Here is a 26367-nt window from a genome sequence, read left to right as displayed (position 1 = left end):
GCGTTCTAAAAGACATATAAAATAAATAACAGTTAATCTGTATAATAAAATTACGACAGACAGACATACAGCAAACAAACTGGGAAATGGGAGACCGACAGTTTCGTACTAGACAAGCTGTGAAACGTAGTGAAAACATGAAATTAGATATTGGTGACCCTATTACAATCCTTATTTTGAACCATAAAAAACCATCATGAATGTTATTGTTATTGTTATATTTACTTTCGTTAATAAGTGTGCCTTGAGAACATCTAAGTATGTTTCAGGACAATCTCTAAAGCAACGGTTTGCTTTGTAATAATAGCACCTTCAAGCAAGCAACAGCCTAACAACCCGATACTTTTGAAATGAAAGTAATCAACCTTTTTGCACATACGAGTAACAACAAGAATTAAAAGTTTCCAATTCAGTTTTTGTGGCGGTTGGCAAACATTTAATAACGAAACAATAACAAACGTTTGCAGTTTGATTGTCGTTACTAAAACAAGGGCAGCTGTTTAATTTCATGCTTAATATTTCATGTTTTTGTAGATGTCCTCCGACGGCTCGTCAGTAACTGTATCTACTTCTAGAATATTATTGTATTCTACATGCTAGGAATCTTATTCAAGTAGTGGCAAATGCTTTGATAAGAGAATGAATAGACACAGAACGGATAGAGCGTTTACCAACCAGTCTTTCCGAATTACTCCATTAATCATTAATTTGTAACTTTCCCCACTTAACATGATTTTATTTCGGTGATTAAGTACACCACGGGATTTTTTCAAATGCTTTCCACACAAACTAGTATTGCTCATATCAGCGAAGGTTTAAAACCCTGTTATCATTATTTAATCACAAAAAGACACAAAATAAAATGCATTCGTTTTGTATAATAAATGTTATAGTAACAACCTACTTCACGAATAGGATCCGAAACCAGAAAATAATTACAACTAATTACTACAACTATTGTTAGATATACAACTTAAATAAAACTTACACAGAATCATAAAATATTATATATATATAAATTTATTTTTAAAATGATATGTTGACATTGCAGTTCCTTGACACTATATGTATATAAATATTTTTGTTGTTCAAAGTCTTCGAATTCCGTAGTTTGTTTTCGCGAATGAGTGAGACACTATAGTTATTATAACCTGTAAATGGCAATTTTGTTCTATAAATGTCATATAATGGTGTTTCTGTTTCTAACAAAATGAAAGCGGTAAGGTTAAATTACACTGGCTTTAAAAAAATCCTTCTATAAGATATGTATATTGTTACGAAAGAAACCCATTCGACGCCCCGGTACGACGCCTATGGGTTCTAGTACGTACGACGATGATGACTCATCGGCCGGGCGGCGTTCGCTAAAGAAAAGCCTGGAAGCGGAATTTCTAAAAGGGAAGTATGGCTTTAAATAGAGGCCACCTTCGGAAACTCTTCTGCCTGAAGACGGTACTGTGTACCGAAATACGTGTAGCAGTGCCTACTAATAAATTATTTAAACAAAAAATAATAATCATCCCGTTAGAAACTCCAAACTATTTCGTTTTAGATGCTAATAGTAAAAACCATAAGATATTTTCTCATGTGTTTCCTATCAAAAATCAAAATGTATGAATTTCTGCATTTCCGGGCCACATTCGGGACATATAACTGTTACATTTCTAGAGTAATACAAAATGAAACAGATTAAAAAAACAATGCACTATAATTCACATGACAAAATATAATCAAAATATAAATTAGTTTTAGAAAAGTCTGTTATTGCTCTCGTTGCATAAAAAATGTTAAATGTCAACTCGCGGGTCTTTAAATCTCTCGAATCGTATTTGAACACTGCAGCATTACGCAAAACTTAACTGTAATACGCTGAAAAACCAATTTTCGCACAAATTACATAAATAATTGTTGAATCCTATTATTATTGTTTAATTATATTATGACTTTTCAGTAATTTTGAAAAATGTTTAATTTAATAATGTGCTATAATTTTTTAGAATGCTTCTTGACTCAGAGAAATTAATGTATAAAAGAAGTGTATACAAGAATCGATTTTATTCATTATTATTATGTCAAAAAGAACTCGTTTAACTTTATTAAAATTCTGAAAACTTATGGTAACGGTAGCATTAGTTATATGCCCAAAATTTTTTTTATTCCTATTAAATTTGATAGTTATATGTACTAAGGTCATGAATCCTTTAAGACAACTATTTAACGAATTGGTAGGTAATCTATTTGATCGATTATTTCAAAAGCTAAGTAAGGTGTAAGTATATAATTTGAATAAATTTGAATAAAACATTTGATTGTAAAAACAAACAATCTTTTCATAAAGCAGAAGACTATCTGCATGTAAGAAATGTACCCGTGCGTATTTAATGTTTATAATGGGTGTTCTATTGAAGAATCTTTAAAATTCTTATACCATACAGCATGTAACAGGTTATATTTCTGCCAAATGGATGTTATAAGAACAGACATGTCGTTTGTATCAAATGAAATTTTAACACCTTCTCTAAGTGATTTTTCAATTGAACACCCGTTATTCTTATACAAAGAAACAAGTATTTAGTATAAATAAATAACTTGGGCAAATATGATTTCAAAACACTCGCTGATTATAGTGGTTTGCGTCTCTACGTAAAACTTTTTCCAAGCCTTGGTCTCGTTTTCGGGAAATTAAATTATAATGGTAACAAGTTGAAACTTCTCTAACTGTATTTCAGATTTTAATTTTAACTTACTGCGACGAATCAAATTACCATGCAAACCAAAAAATTCTAATTATCTTCTTGTTTACAAAGATTCTAAATATAATTTCGTTTTTCAATTAAGTCGACGTACTTCAGTCCTAACAATCTTATGCACGCAAATATTGAGAGGCAGGAGTAACTTCATTATACCTCTGAAAATTAAAATTTTCGACATTACTTTCAGTCATTCCGAAATATTAAAAAGCAAACAATTTATTATCAGATGAATTCAGAAAATCGATATTTTAGTCGCCAACACCAGACGAAAATTTAAATGCCTCAGTTTAATAAACGACGAAGCGTTTATTGAAAGTTTAATTTTCGGAATTATATTTCGTGTGTGGTTAAAAGACCAATAAATGAACGTTTGCCAATTAGCACGTTCAAAGAATATCTTTCTGAAAGTTATAAATTTTATTCAGTTAACAGATCTTTAACAAGAATACATTACTTTTTTAGACGGTTCGTAAAATGAACTTATGTGAAAGCAGTCTGCTTTAAAACCTTATGAATGTGCGAATTTGAAGCACTATTGTTTCGTTATTCCATAGTTACAACTCGTCTTAAATATTAATAAAAAAATTAAACCTGTGCTTAATTTTAAAAAATATTATTAATTGTATAAAAACAAATCATTAAGTTAAACGAACAATAGAAACAATAGTTTTAACAGAACCGCAGTATCTAGTAAAAAAATTATTTTATTCTGTCCATTTCAATTCCGTTTCATTTCAGCAAGTTTACTATAAATAAAATAAACAAAAATAGAACATAAATCTATCCTTTTCCTAAGTGACATTTTCGTATTCGGTACACTAAAACAAGGGAAAGAAACACAGTTCATGTGTGTAAATTTTCCCTCTGATGGAAAGCAAAATTTTGTCGTCAATAAATAATAAGAAGAATACATAAATAATTTAGTTTACTTTGCGAGCACGAGCGTAACCCTGTTGCTGCGTTGGCTACTTTATTTTTCAGGTACATTCGTATTTTGTGTTGACCTTTGTCCAAGTTCTTATATCCAAAAGTGTATTTAAATCAAATACTGAAGTTCGCTTACTAGTAGTGTTATCATAATTATCATTAACAAATAACATTATTACTTCGTTAATTTCAATCTAATTACTCACATTGTTTAGATTGATGTCACTAAAAATTAAAAAACGACTGTACTAAAAATCAATATAATATAGATCTACTAGACTTCAAATATGTCATGAGCTTATGATTATATAGATCATAGTATACAGGGTGACTGCGAAATAAGTGCAAATATTTTAACCACGGCATCCCCCACCCTAGTAGAGCCGAAATATAGAAAAAAGAAATTAAAAATCGAATGGGGCAAAACCCCCATGAACCACCCTCGATACGAAGGCACTGAGCCACCTTGTAAACAGAGTTGGAAAAACGTTCGAATAAAAACGACCTAAACACTTTCAGTTTCAATTAAAAGTAAAACCGACTTTTTGCTGCTTATCATTCGTTCATTCATTTACTCATTCATCGTTAAAGGTCAGTGTGAAAGTTTTTTGATAATTTTGATTCTGACGGATGTTTGGTCCTTGTCACAACGATTTTACGTTGTTTATTGGAACAGAAATAAGAGCAACTTAGAATGCTACTACCTTTTTACAAGAAATGTTGAAAATGTTGTCCTTGACTAGCAATACAGGCGTCAGAGCGTCGCAAGAGGTTTGTTGATAGGTAAAAAAACACCGGAGTAGCGGGTGTCACTTTCACTTGTTGAAACTCTTCGATAATTTCTGGACACTGTTGATTTCCACAAACGAACTGTTTCATCCAACTGATACACATTTATCGAAAACCGTCTCTTGAAATCGTACTTGTTGACGACTACGTGGAGTTCCATCGGACAAAAAGTGAGTTACACAACGTGAACAATCAGTGGACTCCAAACCGTGCACTTTGTCAACATGGTATGGATGTGGCCGTATTCTTTTAATGTAGGATGCACTACAAGCTGTGAAAATCCAACTTCTTCTTTCTGTCCTATCACGGCCACGATCGTGAGTTTGAGGTTGAAGGTACCATGATCTCGGAGATGCTGTACCACTGATGCACCCATTACCATATCGACACAATCTGCATGGGAAAACTGCACCATAAACCGATTTCACCGACCGCTCGATGCTAACTGGCCCTTTTCGTGTTTTTCACGTTGCGATTAAAAAAGTGCCTGATAAAGTAACTTTTTTGGTTCTTTAACCGACTCGCTCTGTTCCATTCATTGTAGTAATTATGTAGGTCACAAAACAGTCCAGCGGCGCGTACAACAATTTACATTGAATTTCAAATAATTTTTTCTAGACACTGCTACTACTTAGGACCGTGAATTTTACCCAGTGACATAATCATATTGTGAGCTATTCCCCATTTTTTTTTTTGCATGTATTTCGCAGTCACCTTGTATGTACTGACGCTGTACTATAATTAATTCTACAGTTTATACTCTAGCGGACTAGCTTAAGATTTTAGCATTTTATAATATTATTTCATATAGAAATTCATATAAAGTTTGCCTAAGCACAGTATCTTAATCAAAATCAAAATAAATGAAAAATGCTTTAACTTTTAGAGTAGAAAATACATCATATAATCAATGGGTTAAGTGGAAAATTAACGCTACAAAACACGAGAAAATACATTTTTCTAGCAGTGCTGGCAGCGCATCACAAGTAAAATCTTTACAAAATTAAACTCTTCAGTTTCCACAGTTAACCACAAAATGCAGCAACTGTCGCAGCTAATCTTACATATAACCTCGGAAGCCCCCAGGCAAACATGCTTAACTACTAAGTACTTTAGTTCAACTTTAAAGCATTAAATGTTCTCATGTGTCGTTCTTATGTCAATTTATCACTGCAACAAACGAGGTGCATGCAAGTTTTTTTTAACTTTTTATAATACTTTACTGAGTTATTCGTCTGGCATTGCACTGACCAATTTTATCATAATTTTCTTCTGAGTATTTTTGTGTAGGTTGGACTTGACAGAATTATTTGTTCCAGAATCGTTTGTTCGTTTTGCTGTTGTGCCAAACAAACGCCCATATATTTTATGTCTTTGAATTTTAAATTGGCTTCCACAGTGCAGTTCTATCATAAGTTTAAAACACCTTTTACTGCTGGCAACAACAGTCACAGCACACTCATTTATTAAAAATACAGTGTGTGATTTTAGTTGAAGATATTTCGTGGTTTTATGCAGTGAAAATTTACATATACATAATTACATCCATCTTGAAAAGTTCTCGAATTTAATTTTTTAAACTAACGTTTTTGACGGATAAATTTATATTTTGAAACCAGCCATTTTTGTACAATGACGTCATCAACATTTTTTTTTTAATGGCATAAACATTTGGTAACTTACATAAACATTTTTTTTGACAAATCCTATTAAAGTTGGAGAAACAAAAATTCGATTTATTATTAATACAATTTGAACCGAGATTCTACAGTACAACAACAACAAAACTACCGTAAAGGTTCAGACGGTCAACCACCAACATTTGGTAAATATCGGCACATGTATAAACATGTGCAAATGCACATATGCCAAATCTTCAAAGATTTAAAATACGTACTTAACCTTTCCAATTTTTTGAAGTTTGACTTCAAATCAAAAATTCTAATCTCTTCAGTTTTAAAAATATTTAGCTGTATCTTAGTTGTCAGCCGTTTACAATTAACCAAATTCCAGGTAATTCTATAAATTTTAATAGCATTTCATTTAACATAGCATGATTAACTTTTTACAAAATATTTTATTCACTGTTTCTTTAGAAATTATTTCAAAACATTTGAAAAAAACATTTATAAAATTTTATTACCCTAATTTCGGAATTAGGGGCCTTTGAATCCAAGCAAGTTAACAAGTTAATGCCACTGTAATACCACTGTCATTGTTGTTGAAAAGGTCCTTGAGATGAATGTGTACTTTATGGGATTCAACCTAATGAAAATCGATCGACTAATTTATGAGAACAACAAAGCTTTACGATGCATCCCTCTTTTCCAAGTTCTTCACCATCTGTCAGTATACAATTAGGAGTTTTTGATAATCTTAAAACTGCTGTTTCGCATTTGAATTGCAAATTCATATGATAACAAATTCATGTTTCAGTAAATTACTACATTAATGCAATACAATATAGCTCCACTGTAAAAATCAATATTATTTTAATTTACTAAAGCCAACACCACAGTCTTCCAATAATCCTTTATGACTATAGCTCTCTTGTATCGTTTGAATTCAATCCAGCTTTGTCTGATGTTTGCATTTTTATACCTCTTTAGATCTTATAAGCTTGAGAAAATCAAGTAATTTTGCAACTAATATTAATACTCAGGATAGTCCCCTGCTTTGCTTACATCCCCAGCATGAATCAGAAAGTAAAATATGGTTGTTAATTACATGTTGTTTTGTTACAGCGAAACTGGATGGTGTGAAAACGTATATGAGAATGCGCAGAGTACCAAACCATTTACAGGTGAAAGTGATTAAATGGTTTGATTATCTATGGCTCACCCAAAAGTGTTCAGATGAAGAAAGAGCCGTATCGTGTCTTCCAGATAAGCTTAAAGCTGAAATAGCAATCAACGTTCATCTAGATACACTTAAGCGTGTGGAGATTTTTCAGAACACGGAAGCCGGATTCCTTTGCGAATTAGTGCTGAGGTTGAGGCCGGTCCTGTTCTCCCCCGGGGATTACATCTGCAGAAAAGGTAAATGCATAAAAAATAAGATCCGTTCATGTGGTGATTTTATACTACAGTATATCTCAATATTTCATCTAACGTAGTAATCTATCAAAAGTGGGTAAATCTGTTTAGCATTATATTCACAGACTCCCAAACTTTCAAAACAACGACGACAGTGATGATTATTGACTAACCCCTACTTGATGTTATTTAGGAATTTGCAAAGTTTAACTCCTTCGTGCATGCATACTTAAAAGTTGTAACATAATTTTCATTTTATGTTTATGTCTTGAGGTTTCTCCTTTCTACAACTAAACTTAGAACAGGTTTCTACTGAAATGTCTCTCTAAAACGGTAATGGCTTTACCCATCACTTTAATTTAATCTTGAAAATGATGGGATTTATTAACATTTAAATTAGATTGGATTGAAATGACTTCCTTTTTTGAATTCTACTCACTCAATTTTTTTTTTTTTTTTTGTATAATCAGAATAAGTGTACGTTTTTTCGTTCTTTTAATAGTTTTGTGTTAATCACTAGTTTAAGCAGCAAAAAGATAAAATCTAATCATTTTGAATGGAAGCTTTTCAAAATACCGTATGTTTTTCTCTAGTCCCCCTGTTAACTATGCATGTCGCGAACAATTACAGTTAGATCCACATTATTTCGAAATCGAATATTCAGAATGAAACATTTCTACAAAAACTATATAAACTAATCAGTCAGTTATTTATTTACTAAATAACTAAGTTTATACTTAGATATTGTAAGACTAAGCTACTATAAGTCTCTTAAGTATAAACTGACAAAAATTGATAGAGAAGGTTATTAATCAATTACTTTTATCTCTTTTGAACAAATAGAAAAATTAAAGAAAATTTAATTTAAACGCTTCATTTGAAAGTAGTTACACTTTAACTCTTTTCGTTAGATTCATAAAATGGAAGGTGTTTTCGTTAACTTTAATTTCGAAGGAGACAAAGTAGAAAAAAATCATATGGTCATATTCAATATCGAGTATATTTTCAAATACGTCAGTCGCTCAGCTGTTGTAATTAAAAATGTTGGGCTAAGAAATTATTCAGAAAAATAAACATGAAAATTACATAACAAAACAGTAATACACACTCTATTATGGAAAAATGACAAAAACATCACTGAATACAAAAAATAATTTCAATCTATTGTCCCTTTTAAAATTGACAGGCGCTGAATGAGTAGGTATTTTTCAAGAAGTATTACTTCTAAATTGTTTAAGTTAAAATTGACGTAAAACTGTGGATTCCGGTGGAAGGGCCTTCGGCAAGCCCTTATGTGTAAAACATCATAAATAAAATAACCTACGCCCATGTTGTTACGATAACGTAAATCAACAGCGTTGCATTACACGCCAACTAATGCAATAACAAAGCCTACACAAAACACCCACCCACACACAGTACACGACAAGGGGGCAAAATGGATCCAAATGGGGAGGGCTAAGTTTAGTGTTGGTGGAATCCCTCACACTCCTTCAACGTCCACACGTCCACCCAAAATTTATTTTTTCTGGATTTCATAAGTGACATACTTTTTGGTATATTTTTTGACAAGAAAATTGTAAGAAACTGCTACCAAATCCTACGATTGGTTACAACCAAGCTCAACAATAACCACTGTCACGAAAATTTATGTCCCAAAGTAGCAAGATATACTTGAAAAATAGTTATGATGTACATGTGGCATTGCTTAAATCGTTTTTTACTTTGTTTTACGTTTTTTATATTGTGACTATTATAAATTCAAACTTGTCAGGTGGTATTATCAGTACTAAAATATTTTCATCATAATCAAATTTACTTTAAGATTAATATTAATGTAATATTAAAGTTGAAAGAAATCGTTTTACTCGAATTAGTACATATAATTCTGGTTACATTTATAATAAAAAGCCTATTTGAGGGATCACTTACAAAAATAGATTGGTCTGTAGGTCAACAGAAGTTGACTCCAAGTAGATGCTGACAACAGTAAAATTAAGGAAACGGTGAATCCTTACATCAAACGCAAGTCAAGTTCAGAAACACAGAAACACTGATTTTCACCATTTTCAAGACATATTTCAAATATTCTGAAAGTTTATAAAAAAGGTTGTCGCAATGACTTAACCTTAATTAATAACTCCTTCAATTAACGAGGTGTGTATTTTTTAGATGAACTCGCCGGTGTAATTATCCAAGTTATTGTTTCATATTAACGCCAAAGACTTCTAATTATTTTTTCTCTATTAATTATTTTCGTTCACGAAAAAACGAAAATATTTAATGATGCTCCACTTGGCTATTGAGATGAATCATAATGACTCCAAAATGGTCATGATCAATACTAATAGGGAAAGACTTGTTGGAGCTTTTCGAATCCAATTTCATGACATAAATAAAATTATTTACCATTTTTCCTTATGTTGCGTGACTTTCGCAACTATGGTTGATTTATGAAATCTACCCACATACAATTATAATTTTTGTTCGGGTGCACCAAAAGAAGATTTATCGACTTTATTTCGTATATTTTTGCCGTTAATATTCTCCTGATAAAGCTATACAATTGGATACAATTCCTGAAATCCGTCCTTCATTCTTTTTTCTTCACTTTTTAGAGGCTGTGTAAACTACGTTAATTTCACTTTCTTTACTTTCGAATGTATTATTGAGTTTGCTTAAGGATGTGTCCGATAATGAATGTTTGTTCTTTCAAATAGGTTACTGGTTTCTCGTTAATGTTACGCAGGAGATGCTGTTCCAACGACTGCAGTAAATACTTTTATTTTATCTTTAATAATCAAGCTCATATAATCTCAGTTAATTGTTAGGCACTTTACATTGCCATCGCGTTAGGTTTACAATTTGCAGTTGTTTACGTACTTATCTTTACACAATGTAACTTCACGTAAATCATTAGAGACCAATATTTCAGAAAACTTATGTCAGTTGCAGCAACCCTGAAAACACGAAAATTGAAACATCGAAAAGTTACCTCTCAAATATCATTGCAAAGTAGAAATACGGTGGAATCCACACAATGACAAAGCCAAATATACCTATTTAAAACAGATAACAAATGAAAAAAACATATTACCAGTACATCCTTAACTTCGATTTCTCCGACAATCCGTCGTCTACACAATTCGATGACAAGGTTGATACATAAGCAAAATGTCAGCTACATGAAAAATATCTTTATAAAGTAATTGTCATAAAAATCAAGGCGGCTTCATAAAGCACTAGGACAGACGGAAACGGGAAACCTATTTTTTCGTAGTCTAGGGGTCACAAAACGTCGAGAAATCATGAAAGTAACCAGTCGCACGATGGACTCGATTACATTATTTCCTTAACATACGCTCAGGGAGTAAAAGGGTTCCACAGTTTTTCAGATCAGTTTCAGTCTCAGACACCACGCTAACCACTTACCGAGAAAAAAGAAAAAGAGCTCTCCAATTTCCAGTGATATGGTTCGTTTAGTTTTGCTCTAAAATTGTCAACTTTTGTTATAAAAAAACAGACACTTGTTCCAACAAAATTTTGTCGAAATGTAATCGTAATAGATGTGTCTTTGGAAATATTTATGAAAGAGAACTTCACATTTGAAAAGCCTAGAAAGAAAAATTGTTTTTCATTGTAACAAATCTTGTGCCGAAAAGTTTGACACGACATTCAAGTTGAAACAATTTAAAGTAACGAAAACAAAAAAAAAATACCTTTACTAAAACATTCCATGTTTACTTAATATACATACATATGGAGATAACATTTACTATTTTTAAACATGTAGGATTTATCCCGTATGTTATTGTCACAGCTACAGTGACAACTTTTTAAAATCTTCAACGGTTTTTGGTACAATTAGCATCTCTTTTATTCCATTTTGATCAATTTCCCATAAACGCTCAAGCAGGTATGCAGAAATATAGTTTAGACATATTTTATGTAATGAAATGTTACTGAATCCAAATAAAAATATACAGGAAGCCTCTAGCTTACAAGTAATAAAAATCCTTTTTATAAATATTCATTGAAACACGACTCTATGTTAATAGCTCCTGCATGAAATAAAAAAAAAAGAAAATAGAGTCTGATTGTTTCATCACATTGGCATATTGCGTGCCAGGCAAAAAATTCTACATCACCATTTTCAATTCAAATAACCCTCTGAATTGGAAACGTCCATTTTTGTTGCTGCTATTGTGGTCCCACAAGCACACAGAAGTCATAATTTAAATACTGTTTGTCCTCCATTAAAATGCAGTCAGCATTGTATTCCAGCAGCAGACAATATGGCCACATATAGCAACTTTTCCCGTTGTATTGTTGTTACATTTGTGTGAGATTTTTTTACTTTTTATATGTTATAGCACTGCGTTCTTTAATGTTTCTGATTTCTGTGCTTTTTGTGACTTTCCTCAATAGTTTTGTACGCTCTTGATTTCTTCTTTCCTTCGTTTTTAAGGAACCGTGGCCCTATCAACATTTTCTATCAGCCTACAGAGTAATACGAACTTATACTTGGTTTCTTATTGGAGAATTTTATAGTAAGAATTAAAACCTGTGCGTGTATATCCAATGTAGTTTGTTACACAGACACGGTTTTCCAACTTCTTGCAATGCATTGCCACTACAAATTCTTCAGAAGTGTTAAGCTCTTAAAGTATCACCACTTTAATGAAAAATTTGAGAATAGGAACAATAATAAAATTACTTTACGTTGGTATCTGCAGTATCCATACCTGCCGAAACAGGCGCATTTGCCATCACCAAATTCTGCTCATATTTCATCCATTTGTACAATTTTAGCTATGTTAAAATAAAATAGACGGTTGTTAATAATAAATTTCTAATTTGAAAACAATCTATAAACATAATCTCATAACGTCATTATTAATTCATTAAATTGTTTACCCTTTGCTTACACAAAAGCGCCATCACCATGACTGAAAACACAGTAAAATGGCACTAACCACTTCAAAACAGCTTCTAAAATACACCAAAGCATATATTCCATGTCAGCTCGTCATACATTCCCTATGTTAAATAAATAAATAATCCAGCCTTTATGTGGCGCCATCTACAATTACGTTTTTGGGGATTCATCACGCATTTCACAGTGTAATACTAAGGATATTAAAAGCTATATAGAATTTTCTGATACAAACCTTACTTTTAATATTTAAAGTTCAAATTAATACATATACTAGGAGATTCACTACCATTATTTTTCATTTCTACTTTGCAATGTCTTCTGCAAAAGATCCTTAATAAATATTAACTTTTATTTAGTAAAACGTGTGCCTTGCTTATTTTTATCAACAGCTAAATGTCAAACAAAAAAAATTAATATTGCCCAATTTTAATGTAAAGTGTAAGAAACATTATGGAAGAAACTCCGTCCACATCAATTCAGTCAACAATTATCATACGGATCGACAATTCATTTTAAAAAAGAACTTGAAAATATTTCTCTATAAAGTTCAGCTGTATCACCAAATTCTACCAAACGTCTTTCAGCCTCGCATAAATTATTAAATTATTATTATAATTGATTTTTGAACAGTCTCAACAACGACGAAATTTTAGACATCTTTTTCACTGATAATTAATTAAATTTGGTCTTTATGTGACTATTTCAAGAAGACGTATATAACTTTTTTTTCTCACTTATATGTCAATGAAATTCTTACACCATTTGTAGAACAGCTAGATAAAGAAGAACTACACTATGAATTCTTTCAACAGGACAATACAACTGCTCATACAGCAAATCACACCTTAAATTTTTTCAACAAATGTTACAATAACAGAATGATAATTAATACGAATTTATGGTCAAGCGGGTCTCCATACTTAACTCGATTTTTCCTGTTTGTCGTACCTGAAGAATTCAAGAACTGGAAATGAGACGTGTCCGCTTATGTCTGGAAAACGATGGACAACGTTTTCAACACCATTGTAAATCAAAGTTTCGTTTATTGTTAATTCCGTTTCATTCCTTTTACGTTCTAAAAATAGTTGGATATTTAACTTTAAACTTTAATACTGCTAACTAGAAATTTAATAAATAATTAAGTATTTTAATCTAAGACAACTTTGACTATTTTTTTTGTCAATCTCTCTATACTAAAGCTTTGACATGTCTAAAATTAGAAATGCTCCAATTGAAATTTTTAACATGTCACTTTAAATATCAAATGTCACTGAAATAATATCATTCAAAATTACCTCAAAATTAAAAAATGAAAAAAACTTAAAATCTTTTAAAAAAGTTAATATTTTATTGTAACACAAGCTAAACAGATGAAACTTATATCCATCTTGATATTTATAATACAATATTCTGCACATATTCTATGGCAGCTGAAGTCTATTTGTTAATTAAATATCCACCACCTGTTGATGTAAATTTATGAAACAAAATTTCCTAAATGTTAGCTTTGTAACTGCAAAGTTCCTATAATAAGTATTAGTAATAACTGTAGGGACTTTGTTGTAATTGTATCTGTCAAGAGTGTCAAAAGACACCATTTCTATTAGCTGGACGTCTGCAGACGCATGGCACTATGACAGTTGCACTCAGGCTAGCCAAAGACCAATGAATGCCAATGTAGCGGGTAAAATCTGCGAAATTTAAAAATCCGGAATTAATCAATGCCTGTAAAGTTTTTCCTTTTAAACTGAATGTTTTAAAGTGAACAACTTACTTTTTCACTTTATTTTCTATGCTGTTTTATTAATTAAAAGTTCCAATGTCGAAATTGTTCAAACAAATTTCTTAATCGATTTTTGAGACTTCACTTGTCAAATTATGAATCTAACCTTATGTAAGAACCACACAAGTAAAAAGTTATAGCAAAACATAGCTTCTTTAGCTACATTCACATCTTGGATATGATAATAATAAATCTTTTAAAAATTGGAATTAAGAAATAAAGGCTAATCTTAAAAGTTTAATACTACTAGACGAAAATCATACAAGCGCCGCTTAACTGAGAATTTTCATTCGGAAATAATTGCATTCGTCAATCTAATAAAAAAAACATTCTATTTACTGCTCCCTTTTCGAAGGAATGAAACTGAGAACGGAAATAAGGATAACTAGGTTTTGCTCGTTTAAATAACCAAATAAACCATATAATGTAAGAGAATTAGCGTTACGAGGTTTTCCGTATATTTTCTTATATTGTGCGTTTCTTTATTGATATATTAAGGTAAATCACCAAATCAATCAAATTTCTAATCTGAAGCAGATGTCTTAAATAAGTATACCACAGTACATTGTGGGGGAAATGCCTGCACCCACTATAGAAAATTTAGTTGAATAAATCGTACACCGCAAGAAGTATTCATGAAATGAGATATTTTAAGCTTTTATAGTATGTTCAGCGAAATAATGAAACGGAAATGTGGTGTTTTTTTCACTTTTTACCAGTTTAAATGATTTAAAGGGTCAAATAAACTTCCATGACATATTAATTTCATAAAAGACGTTTATTCTGCAATTTCTGTCCCTGCAAAGTGCGTTGTGTCATGCATTTTAAAAAGCATGGGGAATTCCTATTACGATGGACAGAGTAAAATTGCGTTCAGTTAAATGACCATAATGTAACGATTACATTTTATGCAGCTTTTTTTTTTTTTTTTTTTTTTTTTATTTGTACATTTGGTCGCATCGACAGCTAGGTCATTAGCAACCTTACATGGTAGGGAAAACACACTTAGTAAAAAGAAAAATCCTTCTATATGCATTCAAACAGCTTAATATGTTTAAGGAACAGAAGGATGTTGACCACGTTCGGGATGGTACTTCCTAGCGCTTCGGCGAGGTTGGGTGATATTTGGAAATGGTTGCGTTGGGTTTGCCAGTGGGGACAATCGCAGATGAGATGCTGGACAGTTTGACGGCATCCGCATTGCTGGCAAGTAGCTGGGGAGGTGCGGTTGAGCAGGTATCCATGGATGAGCCGAGTGTGTCCTAATCGCAACCGCGTTAAAACGACTTGATCACGACGATCTGGCGGAAGTGGAAGTATACAGTTAACTTCTGGCTTAATCTGCTGCAATGCTGTAGGCGTAGAGGTCCAGTCTGTTTGCCACTTTTGAATGATAGCCTGTTTAAATAAACTTTTGGCGTCAGGTGCTGGGACTAACAAAATTTCTGCGGCAGATTCCGATTCGACTGCTTCTTTAGCAGCCCTGTCAGCTTCTTCGTTTCCCGATATGCCAGTGTGAGATGGAACAAAGATGAAACGGACGGTTTTGCCGCTATTGGAGAGCATGGTCCACACTTCAAAAATTTGCATGATCAACGGATTGGTTGAATAAATATTTCGCAGTGCGCTTAGACTGGCTAAAGAGTCGGTACAAATGCAGTATTTAGAGGCGCTCATCGTGGTGATAATCTTGCAGGCTTGGAGGAGAGCGTAGAGTTCGCCCGTGAACACACTAGCTGGAGATGGTAGCCGTAATAGTCGGCGTACGGAAGGCCCAACGACGGCTGAACCGACGACGCCTGTGACTGATTTCGAAGCGTCCGTGTATAGAAAAGTCGAATCTGAGCAGGTTGCTTGTAAGGTATGAAATTCTGTCTGGATCACTGAAGCGGGTGTATTAGTTTTGGTGAACTGGAGGAGAGTGGTGTCTGGTCGAAGAGATGGAATTAGCCAGGGCGGGGGTGTAGCGAACTCGTATGGAAGAATAGCGGGGAAGGACGGTATTCCGAGAGTTACCAGATCTTGTTGAAGGCGAATTGAGATGGGTGGGATTAGGTGTCGTTTGCGATCAAATAGTATAGTCAGGCGATCGGTAAATACATGCTGGAGGACAGGATTGCTGGGATTTCTAGAGGTATTAGCTGCGAAGGATAACTGAAGGTACTTGAAACGGAAAAGAAGAGGCGGTTCCTTTGCTATGCTATAGAGGCTGATAACTGGGCTTGTGCGGAAGGCCCCAAGGGCTATTCGTAATGCAGAATTCTGAAGAGTGATTAGAGGTGTAAGGAGCCTGGGACTGCATGCTGAGTAGGCCACTGCTCCATAATCAAGTTTGGGTCGTAGTAATGTTCTGTAGATACGAAGGAGGATTTGGGTGTCGGCTCCCCAAATAGGATGAGAGAGGACTTTCAGAAGGTCTACAATTTTTAGACAGGTAGCCTTTAAGTGATCTATATGCGGTTTCCATGAGAGGTGCTGATCAAAAACCACTCCTAGGAACTTGGCTTGAGGAACATAGTCAAGATTTATTCCCTGAAGCTGGAGGGGTGGAGGTAATTGCCCGCTTTTCTGCGAGAAACAGACACATTTCGTTTTTTCGGCTGAAAATCGAACTCCGTTATTTTCGGACCAGGCCTGGACAGTGTGTATGGCTCTTTGGAGTAGACTGGTTATTGATTGGAGTTCCTTTCCTTTTATGTAGAGGATGAGATCGTCAGCAAAGAGGCCACCTTTTACAGGGTGGTTTACATCCTTGAGAATATCATTGATTGCTATGAGAAAGAGAGTCACACTAAGGACGGAGCCCTGAGGGATGCCGTTTTGTAAGTTCTTTTTTCTCGATAACGTGTTGTTTACCCTTACTGAAAAAGTACGGTTGTGTAAGAAGTTAAAAACAAAAAAAATAAATGTTTCCAGTGAGTTCCCATCGAAGAAGTTGGTCTAAGATTTTATGCCGCCAAGTCATATCATAGGCTTTTTCAATGTCAAAAAAAAACAGCCAGAACTTTGTGTCTATTAGCGAAAGCTTCGCGAATTTCAGATTCGAGATTAATAATGTTGTCGGCTGTGGAACGAAGCTTTCTAAAGCCACTTTGATGGATGTTTAAAAGATGTTCCTTTTCTAGATACCATACAAGTCTCCGGTTTATCATTTTCTCCATGAGTTTACACATTGTGCAAGTAAGAGAAATGGGCCGGTATGAGTTAACATCGAATTTAGGTTTGTTGGGTTTTAAGATTGGAATAATAATAGCTTCTGACCAGAGCTCAGGAAAGGAATGGCCAGTCCAGATGTCGTTGTAAAGATTTAGGAGGATAACTTTTCCGGTGCAAGGAAGATTTTGGAGAAAGATGAAAGGTATGTCATCTGGACCTGCAGCAGAATTGGGACAAGCTTGAAGTGCATTCTCTAGTTCTTCCAGGGAAAAAATATTGTTGAGTGGGTGGACTGAATCGATTTGGGGGGGCGCAAAAGACGATTCCACTTGGTTTTTGTGGGATAAAAAGGCGGGGGTGCAGTTTGCATTGCTTGAGGCCGTCTCGAATTTTTGTGCAAGAAGATTTGCTATGCCTTGATTGTCATCAATAACAGAACCGTGAGAAATTATCTGCGCAGGACCCGGTTGATAAGTATTACCCTTAATACGTTTAATTCTGTCCCATACTACCTTGGTAGGAGTATTGCTGTGAAGGGTGGAAACAAAGCTCATCCAGGAGTTTTGTTTGGCTCTTTTGATGATAAGACGTGTTTGTGCACGGAGTTTTTTGAATTCAATAAAAGAGTCTTGTGATTTTTTACGTTTCCAAACATTGAAGGCTCTTTTGCTTTTTCGCAATGCTTCTGCACATTCTACGTTCCACCAAGGGACAGTTTTTCTTGGTATTAATTTGGTCTTTCCAATATGGTTATGAGCGGCACTGACTATAAGGTGATTGAGTTGAGATAGAACACTCTCTGGACTCATGTTAGTATTTAACGACCCTAAATTTTGATCGATTTCAGCTTGATATTCATTCCAATTAGCCCTCAGGAGATTCCATCTAGACTTAAACTGACCAACTGCAATATTCGGATTTGAAGGTTGTGAGAGCAGGTCCAACTTAATTGGCAAGTGATCACTTCCATATAGATATGAGTAAGGGCTCCAACTGAATATATGAGCCAAAGAGGGGTCACAAAATGCTAGATCTAAGGCCGACGTAGTGCCTGTAGCTATGTTGATTCTAGTGGCCTGTCCAGTATTTAAAAGGACCATGTTGGTGGAGCCAAGGAAGTCCTCAACTATTGTGCCTTTTGAAGATGTTGTGATAGAACCCCAGAGAATGTTATGTGCATTGAAGTCTCCTACAATGATGCACGGGTGGGGTAGTTGCTGATAAATATTTTCTAATTCCTCGAGAGAAAATGTCGTTGAAGGTGACAAATATATGTTACAGATTGAGAATGACTGCTTGAGTGTCACTTCAATCGCAATCGCCTCAAGACGAGTTTGTAGTGGAATTTGCATTGCCTGATAGGAAGAATCTACGTATATAGCCACTCCACCACTAGCTATAGAACTCAGCAATCTGTTTTTATAAAAACAAGTATATTCTTTATGGCAGTAGTAATGGTTGTTTTTAAAATTAGTTTCCTGTAAGCACATGATAGAAGGACGACATTCAGACATTAAAACTTGCAATTGAGGAAGGCGGGTATAAAACCCGTTTAAATTCCATTGTAATATGAATGGGCTATGAGAAACTTAAAATGTCTGGGATGAATCGGTTGCTTCGCCGTCATCATCTGAGGGATTAACTAGTGGGTTTAATTTCTTCCGAATCTTAGTGAAACGGGTTTTCATCGTACGATTTGTCAGATGTGGATATAGTTGGTAAAGCATATCTATTAGTTTTGCTATGTCTTGAGTAAATTCTTTAGCTACTGCTATTGGGTCTGCGGAGCCGGTTACATTTTCCAAAAAGATTTGAAGTTGATCGTAGGATAAAATGAATTGGTCTGGATTCTCTTGCATAATTGGTTTCAATGGTTGAAGATGTTCAGCTATTTTGCTCAAATTTCCATTATCTGAAGTTAGACTATCAGAAGATAAACTTTTCTTGATTTTTTTGGACTGTTGAGCTGGCCTTGTGGGTTTTAAAAATTCTGGAGCAGTATTTAATTGGGATGCATTGAGGCCTTGGAAAGGTGGACTAGAAATATCTTCCACTGGCGACCAAGATAAAGAGTCAGCTGCCCGTTTGTTAGGAGGCTGAGGGACAGTGTTAACTGCATCACTGGTGTCCATAATTCTTTGGAAGACAGAGGTAGCAGGTGCAAGGGTATTTAATGCTGGCAGGGGATCCTTTGCTAGACTAGGAGGGTTGAGCGGACTTTCGACAGAGCCTGCGTTACTTGACATCTGCCCTTCTTGCGAATTTTCTGGGACAACCGAGGTAGCTGTTTCTTGGGGGATGTTATTAGGACATGTGTTAGCTATGTGCCCAGCAACTTTACAGGAGAAGCAAACCAATTCGTCATACGATGTGAATATTCGGTAAGTCGTCTCATCGAAGTTAATGAGTATGGATGATGGAAGCTCTACTGTATCATTCGTACTGACATAAACATGTCTTCTGAAGCTTAAAATGTGAGCAAACTGATCGCCCGGGATGCCTGCCCTTAAGAAGGCCATACGAGACATTAATTTAAAGCCCAGCCGTTCCACAGAGTTTTCCAAAAGTTCATGGGGTATGGAGGGGCAGACATTAGAGAGTATTATGCGGCGAGTCGGAGTTATTAAGCGCCGAATATTTAAGGTTTGGTCGTTGATTTTAATATTTGAATGATTGGCGACAAGATCATCAACAATGTTTGTGCTCGAAAAGTAGATACATATACGATTGTTGGACATACGGGAGGCAAAAAGAATAGTTTTGGGATCAACGATGTTGGCCAGAGCAGTAACATAATCACCCAGTTTAGTTTCTTCTATAGCGTTAGTAATTATGGCCTGTTCTTTACTCGGGAATGTGTTTTGAACAATAGGTGAGCGTGGGGGCCTTCCCCTGTACTCAGGAGATGCCATATTAAGAAAAATTAAGTGAAGTGTGTACTATCCGATGCAGTTAGTTCTGAGATATCTCATTATGATTGAGGACGGCCTGCTTGTGTGGCAAGCGCCAACTGATATCGCCACTGCCGGAGATAAGTTTTTGCTGTATAGCAAAATCTTGCGATAGAGGAACGAAGGATTTATGGGTTTGTAGTTATAGGTTACTAGTACAGAAGGATTCAGGGTTTTCTTACGGACAAATTGGGTGAGCACCCGCTTCTCAAATTTGATAAGGCAAGATTGCCTCGAACTCTTCTATGATTGAATCTGATGTTGTGAACTGCCAGTTTAGGGGACACTGCGAACAATGCAACCAGCCACTGTCACGCCACTTTTCAAACTCCAGCTTTTTTTTGGAGAAGAGAATAATTTCACTAAGATTAATGAAGAAATATTTACTCATTTCTGATATTATATAAATATATACATTATCAATAAGAAACAATCACCACAAACTAATTCGATTTATATTTAATTTGTGCCTTATCAGAGAATTCACTGCTGTCAATAGTCGTTTTTATTTATGGGGGTACAAACATAAACTTCCACTTCTGCTATAACTTCTATTGTGCCAAGATGAATTTCTGATGGGACCGTAGAGAATACTCTACCGTGTTCCGGGTAAACCGCTTATTACTCTAATTACCTAAACACAACAGGGTATTGTGTTATTTTATGTTAATAGTAGGTTTAATTACGTGCGACAAAGTTTCAGAGGGATTGATTTTTAAATCAGCACAAGACGCAATTTCATAAAATAAAACAAATCAGGAAACTGCAAAGAAAGTTTTTCAATAAAACTTATTATTGAAAGAAAATCTTTATTACGCTGTCGCAACAAAAATGAGTGCATAAAAAGTGTTTGCCATTGTTTCCTAAAGCTCACTTTTTTAATTTTGAATTAAACGCAAATATGAGTGCTTATGCAATTTGTTCAAGAACTGATTGATTTTCTTAATCAAAACTATTGATTAACTATAAGTTGATTATAAAAGATGGTACTTGTAGTGCTTAATGATAATTGATTATTATCACTCGTCGCTTGTCACAAATGTTCATCATTTGCTTAAGTTTTTCCATAATTACCGTAATTAATTAATTGATTATTAAAGTAAAACGACTTACTGATATTACAAAAGGTAAAGACTCTTACGTAACACAAATCTGAATAAATATATTTCGACATTAAAGATTTAATATTGATCTAACTTTAAAATTTATTAAATCTTTTCCTGCGGAAAACTAATGACATTATCCCAAAAAATTATTCAACAAATCTTATCTATGCATACGCAGGATATTTTAAATAAGCTACCATACGAACCGATTCGGTTTATCGATTGTTTCAAGCATGGCTCATCCAATTTCCCTGAAATTCAGAAAACACAGTAACGTTTATGTCATGTTACATCGGCTGTGGATACCTTTCAAAGTGAATATGTTTATTCTCACTGAAAAACAGCTGACATCGTTTCAGAAAGTTATTTTTCAAATACATGTTATTAATTTTTTTCTGTGTAGAGCAAAACCTTCAACCTGCGAAAAAGATATATTTTCTGTAAATTTCTTCAGTTCCTTTAACTTATAAAAGTAAACATATAAAATCATTTATTTAATTTTATTAAATAATTTAGTACTTTTTGATTTTATACACTTCATCAAGAATGCAAAACTTGCACTGTCCCTAATTTTCTGTTAATTGCAATTGGTTCTGTTATAGTTTAAACAGAAAATATCGAACGTTGCCTGCTCGGTGCTTTTTAATCGGAAAATGTTAACTTATATCTTCAATAAATTTACGCACGCTACAAGTGCTACATAACCGTAAACACATTATAATAATACCACCACGAGTACTCAATTTTAATTCCCATTTTCAAACCTTGTTATACCCGTTGTTGCTAAAGGCAAATAAAAACAACCACAACATTATAATGACCTTGCTGAAGTAAACACTACATAAAGCTAACCTTTATGATGAATTTCTCCTTTATGCTTAAAACGTTGACCGCTTAATGTGTAAATGTCACTGATTTGCTACTCAGTTTCTAATCAAACTGAGGAATAACTAAAACAAAACCTTATAAAAGTATGTTCCAATATCACAGCATTCGATTGATTTTATTATTTTCAGTTATGCAGGGTCGGTTTCAGGTTTCCGTGCACCCTAAAGCGCGACATAAAAAAGTGCACATTCTTTCTCTCCCTAAAATAAATAAAACCAGGTCCCATGTTATTAGTATCGAACCTGATTTCCTCTTCAATGTAATCAAGAGTACGTATGTAATTTCCAATAAAGATCTATTCAGAAATCCGCTGAGACGTCCTCAATTTTCGTACATTAAAAGACTAATAAGTCTCCTACAAAAATTTACAATTTCTGAGATACATTTTAAGAATTGTACAAACATTTTTCTGTGACAGTTCGCAGACAAATAAACATAAATCAAAAAACATTCTTTTAGTTATCGTCGAAGAAGAAAAGAAATTAGTAGAATCAATTAAGAATGTTTTGTTCCCGAGCGTAAGCTAATTTCATGTTTTTTCGAAGTTTCGTGTTTATAAAATGAAGAAGTAAATTTCCGGTTTCCGTGTGTCTGTTTGTTTGTCATCTGCCTATGTCTACTGGTGATATTATTAAACAAGTAATCTGCTAAAGTCCTGGATAAATTATATGTAGTGTAACCTTAGGTGAACTTTAGGATTACCCTGTATACAGTAAATCCTATTTAAAATGTGTAAAATAGTATGCTTCTGTTTAAGTGGTTTATTGTTCATCCTTATTTCTAAGCCATACACGTATATTTCTGGAAAAATTTTAGAACTGCTCAACAAAATTTTGCGACTTAAATATGTTAGAAACTGCAAATTTAATTGTGTATACGATTTGAACATGAACACAACAATAATATCTAATCAAAATTTACTTTGAGGAAATATGTCACGTAAAATATGTAGTAAGGTATATACAGGGTGAATCGCTAAGCGTCCATGATACCTTATTAGATCTAAAAAAAATTGGTCCAAGGTTACTTCGACAAAACTTCCCTCGCCCTTGAAGTACAGTCCAACGAATTCTGCTTCTTTAAAAACATATAAAAAATGTTTGTTTTCTGATAACCTTTATACATATGTATGGAAACGGTCAAATATCTTGAGAACCAGTTGTACAAATCAACTGAAATTAGGTACAAGGGCACAAGAAGTTGTGCTCTAATTATTCGTCACGCAAACACATTAAATAAAATGGTAACAGCTCTGCACGACTGACACATTTTTGTTGTGCAGTTTTTCGAAATCACTAAGTGTCATTGTTAAGTACGTGACAAGTTGTAAACAACACATCTGGAGTTTCTTGAGGTTTCAACTAGATAAACAAAGTCATAAAAATTCCTCGATTCTTTTCGGCGTCAATAGCACCCTCCAATCCCTGCGCCACGGGAACGCAAATTTTAATTATTATTTTATCATTATTAAATATCGCCGGGCGCATTATCTATTTTCAAGAAAATAGGGGCTCATTTTTAATTTGATGAAGTACTATATCTTACTTTAATTTTTTTCTTTGTTTCATTATATCGGTATGTGTAAATGTTTCTATATACACTCTGTATATTGAGGTTCAGTTTTATTTATACAACAACAAAGCGAGTACCTTTACTTATCTCTTCACATATTATTGTAACACAGATTTTAAAAATAACTCTATTGCAATATCTTTTCTAAACTTTTCCATTGCTAAAAAATTCAAGAAAATTTGAATAACGTGAAGATGTCGCTTCGGAATTGCAAAAATAAACTGTGCACTGTGCTTATAAAGCCTAAGAAGAGGTCCATCAGAATATATAGACATGTATAGGGTATTCCATAAAAAATAAACTAAATAATGTGGTACGCCTCAAAGAACTATACTTTAGTCTTTAAGTTTTTAATATTTTTAATACTTAATGAGAAATCAAGTAGAGCTTAGTGACTAACACTGTATACATGTTCTTTTCCAATCCACTCTTCTTTAGAATTGTTTTCAAAAAAAGAATGAACGTGAAATCAAAAATGATTTATCTAATTTTCACGAGATTCTGGGAAAACAATACTGTTATATATTTCTGTTACACTGTATGTACTAAAACTGTTTCCCCCACTGAAAAATTGATAACCCCAACAATATTATATGAAGAAAACCCTTAGCTATTGGAAAATGGCAGCAGAACAGGCTCTTCTATTTTAATTAAAAATTACCATGCTGACGATAATTTTCATACGTCTGCAAAATTTGAAAGCATTCGGCTTTGCAGATTCAAAATTATTTCTAGTTTAATAATTCGTTCTTCTCTTTATTTTAACGTATAAACGTTACATTAAAAAAAAATGGTCGAAGGTTATTTCGACAGAACTTCTCTCGCCCCTGAAGTACAAGAACATATCCAGCTCTTTCAAAAAATTATTAAATTTGATTTTGAGAATTTTATTTTTTTTATGAGAACTAGAAATTAAAATAAATATATGTATGTAGTGTTAACGTAAATGTAAAGAAGTGTCCTACAGGTATATTTCAAATGAGTTATCCTTTACAAAATTTTGCGATGACGTCATCAACATTTTTGCAAAGACAGATATATCAATTTCAATAAATGCAAATGATAACGGTATTGTATTGCCAAATTTTCGGGAAAATTGAGTGATCCATTCCTAAAAAATTCTCATAAAATAAGTTTATCCACTCATTAATTTTTCACCCGGGATAAATAGTTCTAAAAAATATAAATTCAGTGATAAGTCACAAGTATAGACTCAGGATTTATACGGCAAAATTTTGAGATGACGTCATCAATTTCTTGGAGGGGATAAACAGAATATATTTTGATTATAAATTTACCATGCTTACGATAAATCGTTGAAAGTGTCCGTGCATGTGCATGTTCTGCGTTTAATTGCGTTTAATTGTGAATTATTGAGTGGGATACACAAACGTAATTATTGAAATTGGTATCAGTGGAAAGCCCTTATTGTATTCTCCAGGTACATTATCTTTATGTACTAGTCTTGTGGATTAAATTACTGGAAACTGAACTCAAATAACTTGAATTACTAAAACAGCTGATAGTACCTAATTGTTTTTGTACATCGGATAAGACTCGTTTCCTTCTTTGCCTTTATATCTGTCACCTTGACCGTGGCCTACCTATTTGTGTTATTAAAAGTCATCCTGAAAGGCCCCTGGGTGTGAAACTTGTGTATCCCTGTTCTTGTTCTTGTTTTTTCCTTTATCCTTATATCATATCATAATAACATATTATATATTTATCAACTATATTTATAATGAGTAGCTGTTTAAATTGCAATGCCCCTATCGGGACTTCCAAAACAAGTGTTCCTTGTGATTGCTGCCAAGGGACACTTCATTTGTCATGTACTGGATTATCTGAAAGCGACATAAAAATGACTCGTGCCAAATCACGCTCCCTCAAAATAGTTTGTAATGATTGTAGTGGCAGTATTCATCAGTTTAAGAATATAAAATCATTAATTACATCATTGCAAGCTGAGTTTAATGCAAATATCGTAAAACTACGTGATGAACTTACCGCCCAAATTGCTGACATCAAAAATAACTCAGAAGAACGGCAGGTTTCTATAAACCCATCTGTTTCGTTATTGGATACAGAAAAAGTAATTCAGGAAGTTGCAGAACGTGATAAGCGTAAGAATAATATTATTATTTTTGGATGTGAAGAAAATAGTGCATCAGCCAAAGACCAAGAAAATGCTGATAAAGACCATCTGCCCAATATTCTTCAAACTCTAAACATCACTGAAGACAACTTGTCGTTTTACCGTTTAGGAAAATTTGATCCCTCTAAAAGTAATCGTCGCCCTATCAAAATATTGCTCTCGTCTGTAGATAAAGTTTCAGTAGCCTTACGGAATGCTTATAAATTAAGAACGTCACAATTTAGCAACATATCAGTTTCGACAGATCGTACTCCAATGCAGTTAATGATTTATAAAAATATGAAAGCTGAATTAAATAATCGCTTAGGTAATG

The 26367-nt window shown here is 33.7% G+C and overlaps 1 protein-coding gene and 1 long non-coding RNA gene across 6 annotated transcripts in view; both read left to right on the top strand.

Moving 5' to 3' along the window:
• Window positions 1-26367, top strand: part of LOC135122480 (uncharacterized protein) — a 311894-nt gene that overhangs the window by 238156 nt on the left and 47371 nt on the right. For all 5 annotated transcript variants that reach the window (XM_064046674.1, XM_064046673.1, XM_064046671.1 and 2 more), the window contains one exon: window positions 7214-7507. In XM_064046674.1, coding sequence (XP_063902744.1) covers window positions 7214-7507 — 294 coding nt within the window. The remainder of the gene's footprint in view (window positions 1-7213; window positions 7508-26367) is intronic.
• LOC135146387 (uncharacterized) lies at window positions 16841-18236 on the top strand. The gene is made up of 3 exons (XR_010283801.1): window positions 16841-17048; window positions 17352-17406; window positions 17464-18236. It is a non-coding gene; the product is annotated as an uncharacterized LOC135146387 (long non-coding RNA).

The sequence above is a fragment of the Zophobas morio genome, unplaced genomic scaffold (assembly GCF_036711695.1).
Source record: "Zophobas morio isolate AGI-343-1 ecotype UQ-CSIRO unplaced genomic scaffold, CSIRO_AGI_Zmor_V1 ptg000005l, whole genome shotgun sequence".
NCBI classification, from domain to species: Eukaryota; Metazoa; Arthropoda; class Insecta; order Coleoptera; family Tenebrionidae; genus Zophobas; species Zophobas morio.
Note: the sequence above shows the minus strand (reverse complement) of the source record. Positions and strands in the feature narration are given on the sequence as shown.